Below are 18,589 nucleotides of genomic sequence, written 5' to 3' on the forward strand. Positions count from 1 at the left end.
TGATTGGCAATTTCATCATATGATAGCTTAAAATATAAAACAAATGACAGAAAGCTTTCTGGGCATCTCAGTTAAAAATCTTGTTTTAATACCTTTTAAATGGGGGGATGAAGAAAAGTATTTGTCCTGAATTTTGATGGACTGTCCAATTAAATCTGCAGCAGAAATCCTGACAGAAGAGTGTGTTGAAAATTCCAAGGTTCATCTGGAAGACCTGCCTCAGGGATTCAGTTACTGGCATGTTTGTGGATTTGCACCCCCCTATGGGCCAAAAGTCTGGGCCAGCTGCACATTCCTGCATTGCAGGAGGTTGGACTAGATGTTCCTTTGGGCCCCTTCCAACTCTACAATTCTATGATCTTATTGTCTTCCCTCCAGTGTCTTATATACAGTTTGACATTCATTATAATGTAATTCTAGTTAGTTCTTCTGAAAACAGCAACAGCACTATTTCTAGTGAGGCTAATGAAGAAAACCACTGATATTGTATTCAGGACTGACAAAGGCACAACCCTCATTCTCAGCCCTATAATGATCAATAAAACTAAGTATAAATGGAAGCAGTAAAAATTGTTTTAAGGAGAAAAATGATGTGTGCAGTTGCTATAGAAACTAGCCAGACACACATTCAAAGTAAAAATTCTAGCCTGCAATGCATGCTGTTTACTGACAATACCATAAATCAGAAGTTATATTGACTCCTTTTTCCAAATTATGAAATGCTACATTGATTATTATATACAACATATTTCTTATGACACATTGGTGGCATTTGGGTTGTAGGAGTGAAACAATATGGTAGGTAAAAATAGAAATGAAAAGGGAGGGGGAATTCCAGTCATAAGGAAAAGTGACCAGAGTTGTGTAAGAGAGGAGACCAAAGTCAATAGCTAGTAGCTAAAAGAAGACCAAAGCTAATAGGATTGAAGATTCAAATGTCTCATAAGCACTGTAGTTTTACTAACAGCACCAAGCTATGCTGAAAAGTGTCTTACTCTGATTCAAATGGGCTTTGTACTGTCACAGTTGCTTCTCTTCTAGGATAAATGTTGTGTAGCACCTGTCTTCTTCCTGTCCTTCTCCTTTGCAAATAAATACTGAATACTTAAACATTTCAGTTTTATCAATGCTTAACACCAAATATTCTTACCTTGGCTTAGAAAGGCTGTCACAATTGCTAATGTGGATTCATGCCACAACAACTGTACTCAGAAAATGGGGCTGGGTGATATATTGATAAATCGTCCAAAACTGGTTTGAAATCCATATTGTTATATTGGTTTCATAATTTTTTGGGCTGGCAATATATCGTGAATCATGGTGTGTGTGTGTGCGCTATGCAAAATCACAATGCAAGGAAAACGGAAGGCAGCCAATGCCTCTACATAGCTCCATCCTTATTTCAGACATTGTGATACATCAGTATATTGCAATGTTTAGCTGGTGATATACAGTATTGTGATGTTGGAAACCAGATATCACCCAGCCCTACTCAGAAGTAAGTCCCACTGAATTCCATAAGGATTGTTCCCTGGTAAGTATGTACAAGATTCCAGTATGAATTGAAACAAAACAAATTCCTTCCAGTAGCACCTTAAAGACCAACTAAGTCAGTTCTTGGTATGAGCTTTCGTGTGCATGCACACTTCTTCAGATACCTGAAGAATATCTGAAGAAGTGTGCATCTGAAGAAGTGTGCATGCACACGAAAGCTCATACCAAGAACTGACTTAGTTGGTCTTTAAGGTGCTACTGGAAGGAATTTGTTTTGTTTTGACTATGGCAGACCAACACGGCTACCTATCTGTAACCAGTATGAATTGGTTAGTTTAAAAAGGTGCCACACAGCCCTCATAAATTTCCAGACCTATGAGAAAATATTATTCCTCTCCCCCAGCTTATTTGCCTCTACATCTTTTTGTCCAGGCTAGGACTAAGAGATCAGGGTTAAAATCAATGACAAAATTCACTGTGTGACCTTGTACTAGTCACTGTCTCTCAGCCAAATCTTCTTCTGTTCATGCACCTTGCAAGCTGGCCAAGAGAATCTGTCCAGATGGAAAGATGAAGAAGAGAGGCATGGGAAGAAAGATATGAAGGGTGGGTTTAATCCTTTTGTCCTCCCTGTGAGTGAATCTGTGCGTGCACATGAGAGGGATTGTATGCATGCATGCGCACATGCGCCACACTCCGACTCATCACCGCATGTGTCCTCCAGAGCCTGTTGCTCTGCTATGTTTGATTGGATTTGTCCTAAGTTTAATTTATGATACTCTGTTTCCATACATACTTTGATATGTGTGACTCACCTAGAAGAGCTGCCTTGGGGAATCAACGGTTGGCAATACTGTATTTCCATCAGTATGACAATGAAACCATAGTGGAGGATGTCAATAGAACTGAAGCTGGCCGGCATTTCAGTGTGTGTGGATCCTTCTTTTTGGGAAAGGAAGAAGTAGCTTAACATACCTTTTCAAAACTCTTATGTTATCGGTGTTAGCTACATAAAGTTGCTCAGAAGAAAAACACAAAAAACTATGATAAAATAAGATTGAATTAGATGGTTATTTTATAGGCACTTAAAACTACTGATGCCTAAGAGCACTAATGAGTGAGCAATACAGGGAATTTGTGTAATCTTTATTCTTAGATTGGGTTGTAAGGCTTTATTTGCTGGTTATTTCCAATTTCATCAAGTCAACTCAGTGCTACCTAGTGTCAGACAATGTTTAATGAAATTTTAACATCTTCCCATAATAATTAGTTTATTATTTCAGAAGCTAAATGGTGGGGGAAAGTACAAGAGCCTTAGAATTTCAATAATAAAACAATTTAGTTGTGTGCATTTTCTAACAGTGTAAAACTTTGCTTCCACATTGGCACCTCTGGTTACGTACTTAATTCGTTCCGGAGGTCCGTTCTTAACCTGAAGCACCACTTTAGCTAATGGGGCCTCCCGCTGCTGCTGCACCGCCGCTGCGTGATTTCTGTTCTCATCCTGAAGCAAAGTTCTTAACCCGAGGTACTGTTTCTGGGTTAGCGGAGTCTGTAACCTGAAACGTATGTAACCTGAAGCGTCTGTAACCCGAGGTACCACTGTACTTAGTTATGGCCAGGTATGAGCAAATTTAATGGATACTATTAATATTTACATTGTCCTGTTTTAGTCCAGTATTTGAGGGGGGTTTGTTGCATATTAGGATATTGTGTTCTACAAGACCCAGTGTGGTATAGCAGTTAGAGTGTCAAACTAGGACCTGGAACACGGGTTCAAGTCATCACTCAGCCATGAAGCTCACTGGGTGACCTTGGGTCAGTCATTCTCTCTTGGCCTAACCTACCTCACAGGGTTCTTGTGAGGATGAAATGGGGAGGAGGAGAATCATGGGGAACAAGATGGGGTATAAATGAAATAAATAAAAAAATAACCACATGGTATTTACTATTTATATAACTTGTTAGCTTTGATCTATAAGAATAATAATGTTTTCCCCCTTTTGTGTTTTGTCCTTTATTTTTTCTCTCTCCCTTTCTCTTTCTTTTCTTCTTATTGTTTCTTTTCATTTCCCCCCCTCTTTTTTGTCTCTCTTCTTTGTTTTCCTATTTTTCCTTTTTCTTTGGAGTCCTTTGTCTGGGGTCTTTATTAGGGTCCAGGAAATGCATGCTCGTGGGGTGGTAGGTGGTTGATGGAGGACTCTGGATGGGAGAACAGGGAAGTGTTGGTATCCCAGAGTAAGAGGCTGGGAGGAGAAAGGAAAGATCCCAGGTGAATACTGGGAGGAGCTACTTAAGAGAGAACTGTGTATGCTACTTATTTATATTTTTTGTAGCTGTTATCTTAGTATATTATGAAAAACTTCAATAAAAATCTTATTCATTGTATAAAACCATGAGATCTGAACCTGCTGGTTTGGGCTTTAGGGCCTGTCAAGCAGTAAAGGCTAGTACATAGTGTGTCATGGGAGGCAGGAACCCCCATGTTTCACTGTAGTCTGTTCTGCCTCCATCAAAGACTCACACACACCCATTTATTTACACTCCCATTCTTGCAGCTTTCTCTCAGGCAATACATTCATCTCTTTTTCACGATTTTAGTTTTGCCTTTTTTTCTCATTCCGATCACTCTTGAGTGTCAGTTGCTGTTCATTGGCTGTTCTGTTGCTCTCCTTCTCTCCCTCTCTCTCCCTCTGGTTCTGATTGCTATTTTGTGCTCTTCCCCGTTCTCCATCACCTCTGCCTCCCAATCACCATTTTGTGTTGTTCCCACTTCTTTTCTGGTCTGTTTTCTATATAAAGATAAAAAATAGTAAAAAATATTTCTCTCTGCTGTTTTCTTGTTTCCTCGCTTCCACCCCTTTCTTCCCTTGTGTGTGACTGTGAGGCAGGGGTAGCGGGGTTAGCTTTGATCTATAAATAATAATAATATTACTATAAAACCATGAGTTTAGTCCATATGTTGCTAAAAGTAATTTTCATTTCTAAAGTAATTTCCATGATAGTGAGAAAAAATCGAAATGACTGAACTGCTCTTTTCACTGTAGTGAAAGTATTCCTGCATTAATATTCAGTCTAAAATTTGAATAACCATAAGCTTTGAACTGAATGGAATTATTGAATGAATGTAATAGGAGTCTGTTTGCAAGCATTAAGACATCACCAGGATCCAAAGAGAGTTTCTACATTGGCAGCAGCTCTCTGCTGTAATAGTTTACTGTGCCATGGAACAAAAAGCTCTTGAAACCCAGGCAAACTTCAGGAATGACCTATTACTGTATATTGTAAGATTGATTTAGATTGTGGACTGACAGGCACCTCTGTAAACTATCCGTGCCTGTGCAAAAAGAAAAGAAAAATAACTTCTAGGACAGCCACCAATTGCCAAATTTGATTGCATTTGATAATAGAATCCTCAGGGCTAAAGGCAGGGATGCTTCAGAAAGTTGCTACACCAGGGGTCAGCAAAAGAGGGCTAGTTGACTGTCCCTCAGACCTTGTGGGGGGCCAGACTATATTTTGAAAAAAATATATGAAAGAATTCCTATGCCCCACAAATAACCCAGACAAATCCAACAAGAATTTGTTGGACAAATCCAAGGAGTGCGGTGGAGTCTCCTTCTTTGGAGGTCTTTAAGCAGAGGCTTGACAACCATATGTCAGGAGTGCTCTGATGGTGTTTCCTGCTTGGCAGGGGGTTGGACTCAATGGCCCTTGTGGTCTCTTCCAACTCTATGATTCTATGATTCTAAGAAAAGAATGTTCAAAACTCACATAGAACTGGGCACGTTTTGCAAAAGGGAATTTCATTAGCGTGAGCAGTTTATGAATTCTGGGTGCAGTATACTGCACCTAAGATTTTAGATTAAAATTGCCACTGATGGTGCTGAGGGTATGGGAGGAGAAATTCCTCCCTATTCAACTTCTGGCTGCAGCAGCCGGAGGGGACATGCTGCGTGTAGCAGGACAGGTAGGGGCTGAGAGAAAGGAAAAGATTGGGACGGCAGGAAGGGCCTGGCCCAGGTGCTGCCTTCCCTGGACACCGCTGGGGCTTCAATTTTCCTCCATTCGCCCAAGAGTTCACTCCCTCTGTCCCATGCCTTTGTTGCTCCGCCTTCATAGAAGTGCATTTGAAGTAGTACTCAGAATGGTATTTGAAGCAACCCTGAGAAGTAGTACTTGATGTGAATTTCTGTGAAGTAAAGTTGTTAGTGTTTGAAGTAACCCTGAGATTATAAAGTGTTGGGAAATACTCTGGCTAACCTGCATTTACTTATCCCACCATTAAAAACAACATGAAATGAATTCATCCATAAGCATGAAGTGGTATTTCTCCTAAGCAATCTAACAGAAAACTCTATGTAGGAATAGCTGAATATTTCTTACTTGATACTCAATGGGTCGTAGTAATTAGAAGCTAGCATGTTTGAGAATCTTTGAATTTTTGCCTGCAGAGGTTATTATAGATGCACTCATACGGGCCATTTGTTGTGAAATTCTAATAGTAAATCAGCATTTTAAATTAAAGTACCTTTTCCATTTTCTTCTCCCTCTCCCAGCCAAAACTATCAAGTACATATGTGTGACTGGCATGTGAATAAGATTTTCTAATCATTCAGAGCTGCCATAACTAAGTGAAGCAAGTTAGAATCATCTAAAAGTAAATCATTCTGTGATTATTCCTAACAAAAATAATCTTTTCTATCAAAGCCAAAAATAAACAAGTGAATTGTAATACAAATACTATATATTACTCTGCTGGAACAGCCTCTTCTCTGATAATGTTGTTATGACTACAAATCAGGACTAATATTACGGAAGTTATTGCTTTACTTAACAGGGAATAAACTCAGTCCAGTTTCTCTCTTCCCATCTTCAGTTTAGCAATTTTCAGTAAAATACCAATTGTTTTTTCTAAGAGTTTTAACTAAGTTATAACTAAGAGTGAGACACATTCCCTCTCTGTGGTTTTTGTGCAATCTTTTTTGTTTAGAAGAGGCCTTGTATAGACCGTATTTTTCGCCCTATAGGACGCACTTTTTCCCCTCCAAAAATGAAGGGGAAATCTGTGTGCGTCCTATGGGGCGAATCCAGGCTTTCGCTGAAGCTTGGAGAGCGAGAGGGGTCGGTGCACACCAACCCCTCTCGCTCTCCAGGCTTCAGGAAGCTATCAGCAAGCCTGGGGAGCCCGCGGGAGTTCCTGCAGGGCTCCCTAGGCTGCGGATAGCAGCCTGCCGCCCAGAGTACCGGGAGCTCTGAAGCAGAGTGCCCTGCGCTTCGGGCAGATATCCGCAGCCTAGGGAGCCCTGCAGGAGTTCCCGCAAGACTCCCTAGGCTGCGGATAGCAGCCTGCTGCCCGGAGCGCGGGGCGCGTTGAAGCAGAGTGCCCCGCGCTTCGGGCAGATATCCTTTTCTCCTCTAAAAACTAGGTAGGTGCGTTTTTAAAAGCTTGGGCTTCCCCTGTGGCTGGGGGGGGAATAATTTTTTTTCTTTATTTCCCCCCCCAAAAAAAAAATTAGGTGCATCCTATGGGCCGGTGCATCCTATAGGGCGAAAAATACGGTATATCACATTCTGCTATTGTTCAGTATCAATGATTTTATCATCTAGAATCAATTGGGTGTTCACTACTATTATCATTGCTCCCTTTTTGGGAACACTTTAGTATTCTGACACACAGTGAACAAGCAGTGACTAGCTTTCAAACTTGTCATCTTCCCAGTCAGCATGCAGTTACTTAACTGGCACTTGAAGGAGCTGAATATGTGTGCTCTGGAGTATGTTTAAAAATGTTCCAAGGGATTTCCATGGAAGCTATGTAAGGAAATTGTATATCTGGGCACGGGAATATGCCATGCTGTATTGAAGTGCCTTTTTACTCTTCATTCTTTGAAGTGCCTGGTCTCATTTCTATGTAGACACATGTAACTGGGTGTCTTTACTGCCTAGCAACTCATTTTAGTCCTTGTGTATAGCTAATCCACATAGAGGTTATCCATGGCTACCAGCCATGATGGCTTTGCTCCGCCTCCATGGTCAGTCTCCTCCTAAAGACCAGTCGCTGGAAACCACAGGAGGGGGAGAAGGCCTTTGCACTCAGGTTCTGTTTGAGGGTTTCCCACAAGCATCTGGTTGGCCACTGTGAGAATAGAAGGCTGGACTAGATGGCTCAATGGCCCGATCCAGCAGGTGGTTCATACATTCTAAAGTACAGTTTATTCAGACAATAATTGTGAATTGGATTTCTTTCTTTTCCTTTTTTAAAAGAATTATTGCAAATGGAGCTACAAGCTTCTGAACTGAAGAAGGAACCTAGCACTTATGTGGCTTTGCCAGTTTATGAGGAGTGGGCAATAAAAACATACAAAACCATCAGCATTACACTGGCACTTCTGGTTACAAATGCATCTGGTTACAAACGCTTGAGGTTACAAGCTCCACTAACCCAGAAGTAGCTGCTCCTGGTTGCGAACTTTGCCCCAGGATGTAAACGGAAATCGCGTGCTAGAGGCCCCGTTAGCAAAAGCGCACCTCAGGATAAGAACGGTTTCAGCTTAAGAACGGACCTCCAGAGCAAATTACCGTATTTTTCGCTCCATAAGATACACTTTTTTTCCTCCTAAAAAGTAAGGGGAGATGTCTGTGCGTCTTATGAAGCAAATGCTGCACGGAGGAGGGGCGGACAGGAGCCATGGCTCCCCTCCCTTCCCTCCTCCATGGCTCACTTTAAAGCAGCAAAGCGGGACAAGAGCCGCTCACATGGGTGTAAAGCAAGCACAGCGGGAGCCATGTAATCCCTCCTCCTCCATGCTTCACCACCCCATTTTGATGGGCGCACGCGCACCACCCCCTTGAGACGATGCTCGTGTGGGCAATGTCCCACATCCCCACAGGCGACGTGCCACCACGCAAGACCTTCCCTCCGCCACTGGTCTTGCTGGGACAGTAGTGCCTTCCTTTGCAGAAATGGGAAATTTGAAGTGTGGCTGTGGTTTGGTCCTGGTGTTGTGTACGAAGGTGTCAATTAGGTAGGTTTGACTTTAAATGGGAATTAAATCGGATTTCTCCCTCATTCCTCCCAAATATGAAAGCCCCCAGAGCTCTCGGCAATGAACAAAAAGGAAGAAAGTCCCACTTCTTTTGGCTTTATTAAAATAATTGTGTAGGGCCAACCATACAGTCCCTAGATCTAAGGGACTCAACATGGGAAGCTCATATATTTCCATTGCCTGCTCCCCTTACTAGGGGATAAATAATAATAATTATTATTATTATTATTATTATTATTATTATTATTATTATACCCAGCCCATCTGGGTAGCTTCCAACAGAACAATAAAATACAATAACCTATTAAACATTAAAAGCTTCCCTAAACAGGGCTGCCTTCAGATTTCTTCTAAAAGTTTCTTCATTTGTTAATGACAGTGATGGTTCTTAATGCCACTGTTGACTGCTGTTCACTTTACATGGTTGAAATATTATTATGATATACCAGTAGGCTATTAAATAGCTTAGTACAACATTTGATTCAGAATATTTTTTTCTTGTTTTCCTCCTCTAAAAACTAGGTGCGTCTTATGGAGCAAAAAAATACGGTATTATGAATTTTGAAAACTTTAATTTTCAGTCCTTCAGTATCAAGCAGACATGAAATATTCAGAGAAAAAGTGTGGCAGGGGAGAGACAATGAATGTTACATGAAATTTAATCATTCTTCTTTTCTGAACTATCATGATCAGTTTCAGCTTTTTTGTATTTGTCATAATATTTATCATGGACTTCTAAAAATTGAAGGTTTGTGTAGACTGAAACAAGCTTCTCTGCTCTTTCACATTTCATAATACATATTCTTTTCCTGGAAAAAGACAAAGGTTTTGAAGGGGAAAAGAACAAACTTCCCTCTGAATATTTTCAATTTTTCCCCCTGGGCCTTTACACCTCTAATGATAAGCAACAATCCTCCTTTCATCTCTCTCTGCTTCCATTCTGTAATGGCTTTCCCCTGTCTGAAAGAAGAGGTCCTCTTGAAACATGAAGCTGCCTTGTGCTGTAAGATCATTGGCCCATCTCCCCCAGTCTTGTCTATCCCAAATAGCTATGGTTATTCATGGTCTCGGGCAGAGCTATTTTCTTGGCACCTGGAGATACCAGTGATTGAATCCTGAACATTATATATGCAAAGCATTTCTCTACCACTGGACTGTGTCCCTCATCTCCATTATATTACCTGAATTGGCTAGCTTTCCATTGTTGTCTTTTAAAGAGAGATTTATTTCTACCATTTTCATTTTCCGATTCCTACCACTTTACTTGATGTTACGTAAAGGTAAAGGGACCCCTGACTGTTAGGTCCAGTCGCGGACGGCTCTGGGGTTGTGGCGCTCATCTCGCTTTATTGACCGAGGGAGGCGGCATACAGCTTCCAGGTCATGTGGCCAGCATGACTAAGCCACTTCCGGCGAACCAGAGCAGCGCACAGAAACGCCGTTTACCTTCCCACTGGAACGGTACCTATTTATCTATTTGCACTTTGCCGTGCTTTCAAACTGCTAGGTTGGCAGGAGCTGGGATTGAGCAACGGGAGCTCATCCCGTTGTGGGGATTCGAACCGCCGACCTTCTGATCGGTATAGACCACAGCGCCACTCGTGTCCCATTCACTTGATGTTAGCCTTTATTAATAATCTAAAAAGAAGTAATTCACTGGTTCTTCTTGCTCTCTGCAATAGTTATAACTATTTATAGCTCAGTTTTATAACAGAAGCAATGGAAGAAATTGTAATAGTTTATGTACTGTATGTTAGTTTAGTTAACAATATATAACAACTTAGTATGACACTTACTGATGTGTGTAAATAGCATTTAAATACAAAGGGTGATACCTAACATTAGTCATACTCAGAGTAGACCAGTTAAGTTGGATATCACCCAAAGTACTGCCTGCTCTAGCCATAGGAATGTAGAAATTATTCAATGAATTTTATAAAGAGAAGGCTCCTATGAGATGCATTTAGACATTTTCCCCACTTGGAACACTGCATAGGAATAAATGTAGTAGCTTGCTTCAGAGGGATCAGCATGAGTTATATTCCCTTCACCATCACATATTCTATATTTATATTCATGTCAGTGATTTTCTGGAGTGATTTGTGGCCCATGCAATCATTTATTCTTTATTAAAACACCTGAGCATATCAAAGCACATTGTTCCCAGTCAATCTGGAGAGCTCCTGAATGTGGTCATTTTTGGAAACACAAGTACCCTTTGGTTTCAACAACATCTGCAGGCATGGAAAACAATTTTCACAAAGCTTCTGTAGGTAACACCCAAAGTGTTTGTTGATAGAAGGCAAGTGGATCATAGAATGAAATGCATGTAGTATAAATTAGGCATTGAGAAGATTTGTCAAGGACGTTTACATTTATGCACCCTTTTGTGATTTATACATTCTTACAATATTTGCTTTTTTCTATGGGTAAATCTTAATTGATTATTTTGTAATGGCCTGATCTTAATTGGGCAAATCTTAATTGATTATTTTGTAATGGCCTGAATGCAGTATGGTGAAACATAGTTTGGTTTCTCTTTTTCTTAGAAGTGCTGATGAAAGGCAAAACTCTCACAATTGCCTCCTATTGCTTTGAAATAATGATTAGCTTAGCTCTATGAAGAGCTGTCAGGGTTGAGCTGTGGTGCCTGCAGCACATTCTGGAGTATGCTGATAGTGGGCAAACTCCTCCCAAACAGGTGAAACGATAAGTGTTCAACATTCCCAGTAGAAGAAAAACAACATAAACCATGCTTTGACACGAAGCATCTAATGATATAAAGGCAGTTGATAGGCTGGCGCCATTGCACACTCAGATGACTGTAGCACACACTTGTCTATATTGCTCACTAAATGAATCAGGCATTCATTTAAAGGGAGGCTTTTGCAGCAGAGAGCATTGAAAACACATGCCTAATAGGTACATTCATTTTAATAGGCTCATTCATTGAGCTGGCCTGATTAATTAGTGCATGTCACCATCTGGTACTTATGGAAACTATTCATTTTTAGAATGCTGAAATTGCAGGGAATAGTGCACACCAATTAAGTTCCTTTTAACTGGATTATGTTGGTATAAAGTATTAGTGTAGGAGGTCTTCATTGTGATTCAGACAGCGCACATCTGGAGAGGACCTGCCAGAACAAAGAAATAGTGCCTGAAATACATAGAAGAAAAAAGGGGCTGCATGTATCTCTTTCATTAGACAAATTGTTAATACCAAGAGAAGTGAACATAAGAAATTGCTTGTAAGCAAGTGGAGATTTCAGGCTTCCTCTGTCTGTGTGTGTGTGTGTGTGTGTGTGTGTGTGTGTGTGTGTGTCCTGGATATAATGTAGCTATTTCCCCCCTAGCTTTTGCCTTGATGTCTTTAGTATCACAGGAAGAAGTTAAAATATCAGTATTCACTTTTTCCTCAATCTTACTTTTTTTTTTTTTTTTTTGGTATTCAAAACCATAGCTCACTTTTGTCTCAGAAGACTACGTTTTCCTACATTAGAGTTAATAAAATCTACACAAAAAACTTTCACAAATTAATGCACTGAAAGGTCCAATAACCCAATGAAAGAATTTTAAATTTTTGTTCTCTACACACCTATCCTTATACTTTGTGCAGTGCATTATTACAATTTGACCACATTCATGTTGATATTGTTTGCAAATAGGTTATTTCTTATTTTGCTGTGTTCTTGCTTGCTTGCTTGTAACTGGTTTTACCCTTTTGAGCAACAGGGAAGTTTGTCATCAAAGGGGACTGTCAAGGGATTTCTTTTGCTGCCTCTGCCAGCCTTCAGGTTATTTAATTCATTAGTGTCTTCCGTTGTCTATAATACCGATAGGCTTTTTTAATGCTATAAAACTAAAGCACTTTGAAATATTCTATCAGCACCACTGAAATTAGGGCACCTAATGAATAACAAAGGGTGTTCATGAAAAGTATTCATCCCACAAACTGACTCTGATTTTAAGTCCTCTCTCCTGTCTGTCTCAATTCATTTAGTACTGTTTGGCACCTAGACATGAGAAAGCAGTTTGATCCGATTTATTATATTTCTAAGCCGCTTTTCATTCAAATGAATCCCAAAGCAATTTACAAATAATAAATAACAGTAACATGACAGAACATAATAGAACATCACCAATTCAACATAAATCATATAGAGTAATTAACAAATTATCAGTGAAACAATTACAATGTATAAAAACACTTAACAAAGCAACAACTATAAAATAAGTTAAACATCACAATTAAAGCAAAAGTCTTATGATTAACAAATCAATGCAGCATCTATAATCTATAAAACAATTGTAACATTAACAAAACAGCAACCCCAAAATAAACTAATATTTATTATGATTTATTCAATTTATATACCACCCTTTATCAAAAGATCCCAGGGCAGTGTACAACATTAAAAACACATTACAGAACATCAATGATAAAAACATAGTAAGAACATGGTAAAAGGCATACTGACAGAAAGCCTAATAATAAAATAATCCTATACTCTCTCCACACCCCATTGCTCATAATACACATATTTTGTCTATTTTAACGTGGTGATCATAAAAGACTTAAGTTTTTGCACCTGTCTTAAAATTTGAAGTCCAGTGGAAGGCATCATTTTGCCACAGTCTGATTAGTAGAAAACAGTGGTTCTAAAGATGTTGAAGCAAAGGCTGCTTTATCAAGGCAAAGAACACATACATATAAGCCAACCAGTCCTTTAAAAACCTTGTGAACTCAAATTCTTTGGTGGTTATGCTAGTGTATTTTCTAAGATATTTTAGTCTCCTGACACTGCTTTAAACGGATAAAAGCTTTTCAATGGCTACTTGAAAGCAGGTGATAGCCAAAGTAATATTTCTCTCAACTGTCTTCCTAATTATCTTCAATATTTTGGGAAGCAATTTCTTAAATTTAAACTTTTGAAGCAAGAATATATAGAACATACTTGCCTACCTTATATTCATATTGTTTTATACAGTAATTGTGTGCAATATTATCTTGTATGCAACAGCTAAAAGTAGTATGCATGTTCTACTGTCTTATAAGATTGTTTATGAGATAGTGAACCAAGGCTTGCATGTGATGATATTATTATTATTATTATTATTATTATTACTACTACTACTACTACTACTATTACTATTATTTAATATTGTTATTATTACTCTGCCCATCTGGCTGGGTTGCCCCAGCCACTCTGGGTGGCTTCCAACACATGTGAAAACATAATAAAACATTACACATTAAAGGGCGTCCTGATACAGGGCTGCCTTCAGATATCTTCTAAAAGTTGTGTAGTTCTTTATCTCCCTGACATCTGATGGGAGGGCGTTCCACAGGGAGGGTGCCACTGCCAGGAAGGCCCTCTGCCTGGTTCTCTGTAGCTTCACTTCTTGCAGTGAGGGAACCACCACATTCATCTTGTGTTATACTGCAGCTCCATCTGGTGTTGGGTAGGAGTGGTTACCTATTAAGTATAAAAATTAACAGTATCACTTACTATAAAGCAATCTAGTATTTATGCAGAGTGACAGATAAGTACCTGATTTCATTACCTGTGCTTGCTGCATACCACAGTGTGATAAAGGCCAACTGCCATTATATTCTGAACAGTATTGTATTTTGTGAAATCCAATTTAGTAATGTAGTTGTCAATTTACAGTAAATTTGTGTGCATTCCATAACATCCACACACAAGGAGACAGCCACTAAATCAACATCAGAATAGTTTTTTCACTAAATAAATAAAGTTTCTCTGCTCAAGTGATATTCATTCAAATCAGCCAAACAGATTTCTATTTTTCCACACAATTCTAGACGTAAATAAGTTGATGTTTGGTTTTTTCCTTTGAGGTTAGTCATTACAAAAACAAATTGCAGTTAATTTTCAGATTGACTATTCTCTAAGGCAGCTTGCTTTGTGAGCAGCTGCTTAAAACACAACTTGCTTGTAGGCTGCTCCATCCAATATATATTTGTATAAACAGCTTCTTATGTGGTTTCAGCATTTTTAATCATGTGATCAGAAGGAAAATGAGAGGAGACAATGATTTGGTTGAAAATCACTGGTACTACATGGGTGTCCCTCATACAGATAGTTGACACATGGAACAGCCTCCATGTGGTTGCATTTGAAGCAAGCACACAACACATACAATGTCGCTTAGCTACAAATCTCAGAGTTCTAGGAAGGAGGGACTGACTTAAGCAACTCTGAAAATTATAGCTCCTAGAGGGGTGTAGATGTTTCCTAACAACTCTCAGAAGCCTTAACAAACCACAGCTCCCAGGATTCTTTGTGGAAAGCCAAGTGGTACAGTAACTACTTTAAAGTAGTGACTACTTTAAAGTACCATCTGCACTATAGGCTAACTAACTAACTAGTGTTAGTTTATCAAATCGTACTTCTTGCTGGGGTTATGTATTCCATGGTCATGTCAGGTTAGGGAAGGGAAGGCTGATAAAGTGTTGGTTTGTTCCTATATTAAAACACATTTTTTTATCCTGCCCTTTCTCTGGGTTCTCTGTATACCTGTTTCATCTCACAATAATCTTCTGAAGTAAGTTTGGGTGAAAGATGGAAGGGTAAATAGAACTTCTGAAGTTCCTTCTTCTACAGGTTGGGAGACATAACCTCTTGAGTAGGAACTAACTTCTCATTGATCATTTATGACCATTTTTTCTTCTTTTTTAGGATGACCAGGATTTGATTACACAGACAAGATGAACAAGCAAGATAACAAATAAAGGATCTTACCATGCATTGAACAACTTCTGAGAGTCAGGTGCTTAGCCCTGGGAAAATGTCTGCTTGCAATGCATTCACTGAACATGTCTGGAAACCTGGTGAATGTAAAAACTGCTTCAAGCCAAAAAACTTGCACCAACTGCCTCCAGCTTCTGAAAAACCTCCCGTCTCTACAAATCTGAAAATCAATGCAAGTCACAGCAACAACCAACGTACTAAAAATACAGGAAATTTTCGACCTCCTGTGGCAAAAAAACCCACTATAGCTGTGAAACCCACCATGATGACAGTAGATGGACAGGGTATATGTGGCGAGGTCAGCCCACAAGATCTTTGCGAGAACAAGCCAGTTGCAGACTGGAACCAAAATAGGACTGTCTTGAAAAAAAGACCACATAACAATAATAATAATGAAGAAGAAATTGAAGGTTATGGTCATGTTCATAGGCCTTATGGGAATAGTGATGGTGTAGGTAAAGCTCCAAGCAACAATAATGGACTGACAGAAATGTTGAAGGAAATTGCAGGCTTGGACACGTCGTCTTCTCTAACAGGAAATGAAATTAATTCAAGGGAAGCATTCTTGGGAAGAATAAACAATTGTTATAAAAAGTCATTAGAAAGAAAGGTCCCTCCAAGTTGCATGTTGGGTGCCATGAAGGATTCGCAAAATAAGCATGTTGTTCTGAGTGGAAGCACTGATGTAATAAGTAATGAAGGTGGTCGTTTCTGTTACCCAGAATTCTCCAGTGAGGATGAGAGTGAGGATGATCTGCTTTTTGGCAATATGCATGAAGACCATGAGAGCTGGGATGAAAGTGATGAAGAGCTGCTGGCAATGGAAATTCGCATGAGGGGACAGCCACGCTTTGCTAACTTTAGGGCTAATACGCTATCACCTGTCCGATTTTGTGTTGACAAAAAATGGAACACAGTGCCTTTAAGGAACAAATCTCTCCAGAGGATTTGTGCTGTGGACTATGATGATAGCTATGATGAAATTTTGAATGGTTATGGAGATGACACTGTGATTCTTTATGGGCAAGCAAGCATGCAAAGCATGGTGTCATCTGATTCCATGTCTCCTGACTCTTCTTTGACTGAAGAGTCTCGCTCTGGAACAGCAAGCAGTTCTTCTCAAAAGCTCTGCAATGGTGGATTATCTCCTAGCACTCCTAAAGATATCAAATTAATTGAGGAGGAATATAAAAGCTTTTGTGATGATCAGCAATTGACAGTTGGAACTAAAAACCCTCAAATTGCTACCAAAACTTTGGAGACTCATAAGGCTGTGCTTGCCCTTAGGTTGGAAGAAAAGGATGGCAAGATTGCTGTTCAAAGTGATAAGCAAGAATGCTGTAGTCCTTCAGGTATGCCAAGTCAAGCATCAGCTGCAAGTTTACTCCCCGTTGAAGAACAAGCAAAACCTTATAGGGTAGTAAACATGGAACAACCCATATGCAAGCCATACACTATTGTGGATGTATCAGCAGCCATGACCCATGAATGTATAGAGAATCGAACGAGAAGCTGTGATTCAAAAAGTACCCTATCTAATCCAAATTCACATGATACTCTAAGTACAAAGGTTGCGCCTCATTCTGTATTATCTGGGCAAGTGAACACCAATCTTAAAAAATCTAGTGCAGTCAGATACCAGGAAGTTTGGACTTCCAGTACAAGCCCACGGCAAAAGATTCCTAAAGTGGAACTAATTCCCAACACACCAGGACCTTCTGTACCTTTAAGGAAGAACATTCACAAATCTGCTCCTGCTTCACCTACATCAACCAATATTTCTACAAAAACAATCCCTGTTAAATCTCCTAACCTGTCTGAAATAAAATTCAATAGTTACAATAATGCTGGCATGCCACCCTTCCCAATCATTATTCATGATGAGCCAACGTATGCTAGAAGTTGTAAGAATGCAATCAAAGTTCCTATTGTAATCAATCCCAATGCATATGACAATTTAGCAATCTATAAAAGTTTTCTAGGGACTAGTGGAGAGCTCTCTGTAAAAGATAAAACCACAAGTGTCATCAGCCACACATATGAAGAAATAGAAACAGAAAATGCCGCTTTGAAAAACATAACTAGCAAATCTACTGAACTCTCCCAGGCTAAAGGGTTAACTAATAGCTCTGAGAGAAGACTGGGCTCTGTGGCTCAGAAGGTTCAGGAGTTCAACAGCTGTCTTGGCAAAGGTCTGACTTCATCCAAAAGCTCTGATTACAGCTCCCCAACAAAAATACCAAGAACTCTTCATGATCCTGTGGCCAAAACAGAAGAGACACAGGAGATATGTAGTGGAAGTAGGGAAAATGCCTGTACAGTACTATCACAAATTGTGGCTTCTATCCAGCCTCCACAGTCTCCCCCAGAAGTATCTCAGACTGGACCCAAGTCTTGCAGTGCGGAAGAATTGTATTCTCTGCCTCCTGATGCAGACACAGGTGAAAGTGTCCCAGTGCGGCCCAAATCTCTCTTTACCACACAGTCGAGTCCTGAGAGTGAGGCAGGAAATTCCACAGAAATGGTGCCTAAGGAAACCCTGTCCAAGTCACTAGTTGCCTATTCCTCAAAGCCAGTGGCTGCCTCCCAGAATACCACAAATCCCAAAACTGAACAGACTCCCCCATTTCCTCCCCCTCGTTCCACGTCTTCACCATATCATGCCAGCAAAGTGTTGCAAAGACATTTCAGCAATTGGACCAAACCCACGAGCCCCATAAGATCAACAGAGGCTGAATCAGTATTGCATTCCGAAGGTAGGCGAGCTGTTGATGCAAAGCCCAAGCGTTGGATATCATTTAAGAGCTTCTTTCGTCGCAGAAAGACTGATGATGAGGAAGAGAGAGAAAGAGAAAAGGGGAAACTGGTGGGTCTTGATGGAACTGTCATTCATATGCTTCCACCTCCTCCTGTTCAACGGCATAATTGGTTCAGTGAGTCAAAATCAGATTCAAGTGAGAAACCCTCAATTGTGTTTATGTTTAAATGTGAACAAGCAAAGATGGAGGCAAAATCTGATCGAAACAAGACTGAAGTAGAGCCAGCAGTTGAAGTTGTGGTATCCGAAAGAGACGAGAGGGAGAAGTCTTCAGAGGTATTGGAAGAAAAGAGCCATTCTTCACCACCTAATATTCCAAAGGAAATTCTCAGGTAAAAATAGATAAAGGTTTCACTTGACAATTTATGCACCTTGCTATATATTTCCAAAAGTGAGAAATTTAAAGGCTGCTAAATAAATATACACATAATGTTTACAATTCATTAGAC

The 18,589-nt window shown here is 39.8% G+C and overlaps 1 protein-coding gene across 4 annotated transcripts in view; it reads left to right on the forward strand.

Moving 5' to 3' along the window:
• PEAK1 (pseudopodium enriched atypical kinase 1) overlaps positions 1 to 18,589 on the forward strand; it is an 80,968-nt gene that overhangs the window by 32,471 nt on the left and 29,908 nt on the right. For all 4 annotated transcript variants that reach the window (XM_081876188.1, XM_081876186.1, XM_081876189.1 and 1 more), the window contains one exon: positions 15,251 to 18,472. In XM_081876188.1, coding sequence (XP_081732314.1) covers positions 15,360 to 18,472 — 3,113 coding nt within the window. In that variant the 5' untranslated portion in view covers positions 15,251 to 15,359. Of the gene's footprint in view, positions 1 to 15,250; positions 18,473 to 18,589 lie in introns of those variants that run through there.

Source organism: Podarcis erhardii (genome assembly GCF_964252035.2).
Source record: "Podarcis erhardii genome assembly, chromosome: 9".
NCBI lineage: Eukaryota > Metazoa > Chordata > Lepidosauria > Squamata > Lacertidae > Podarcis > Podarcis erhardii.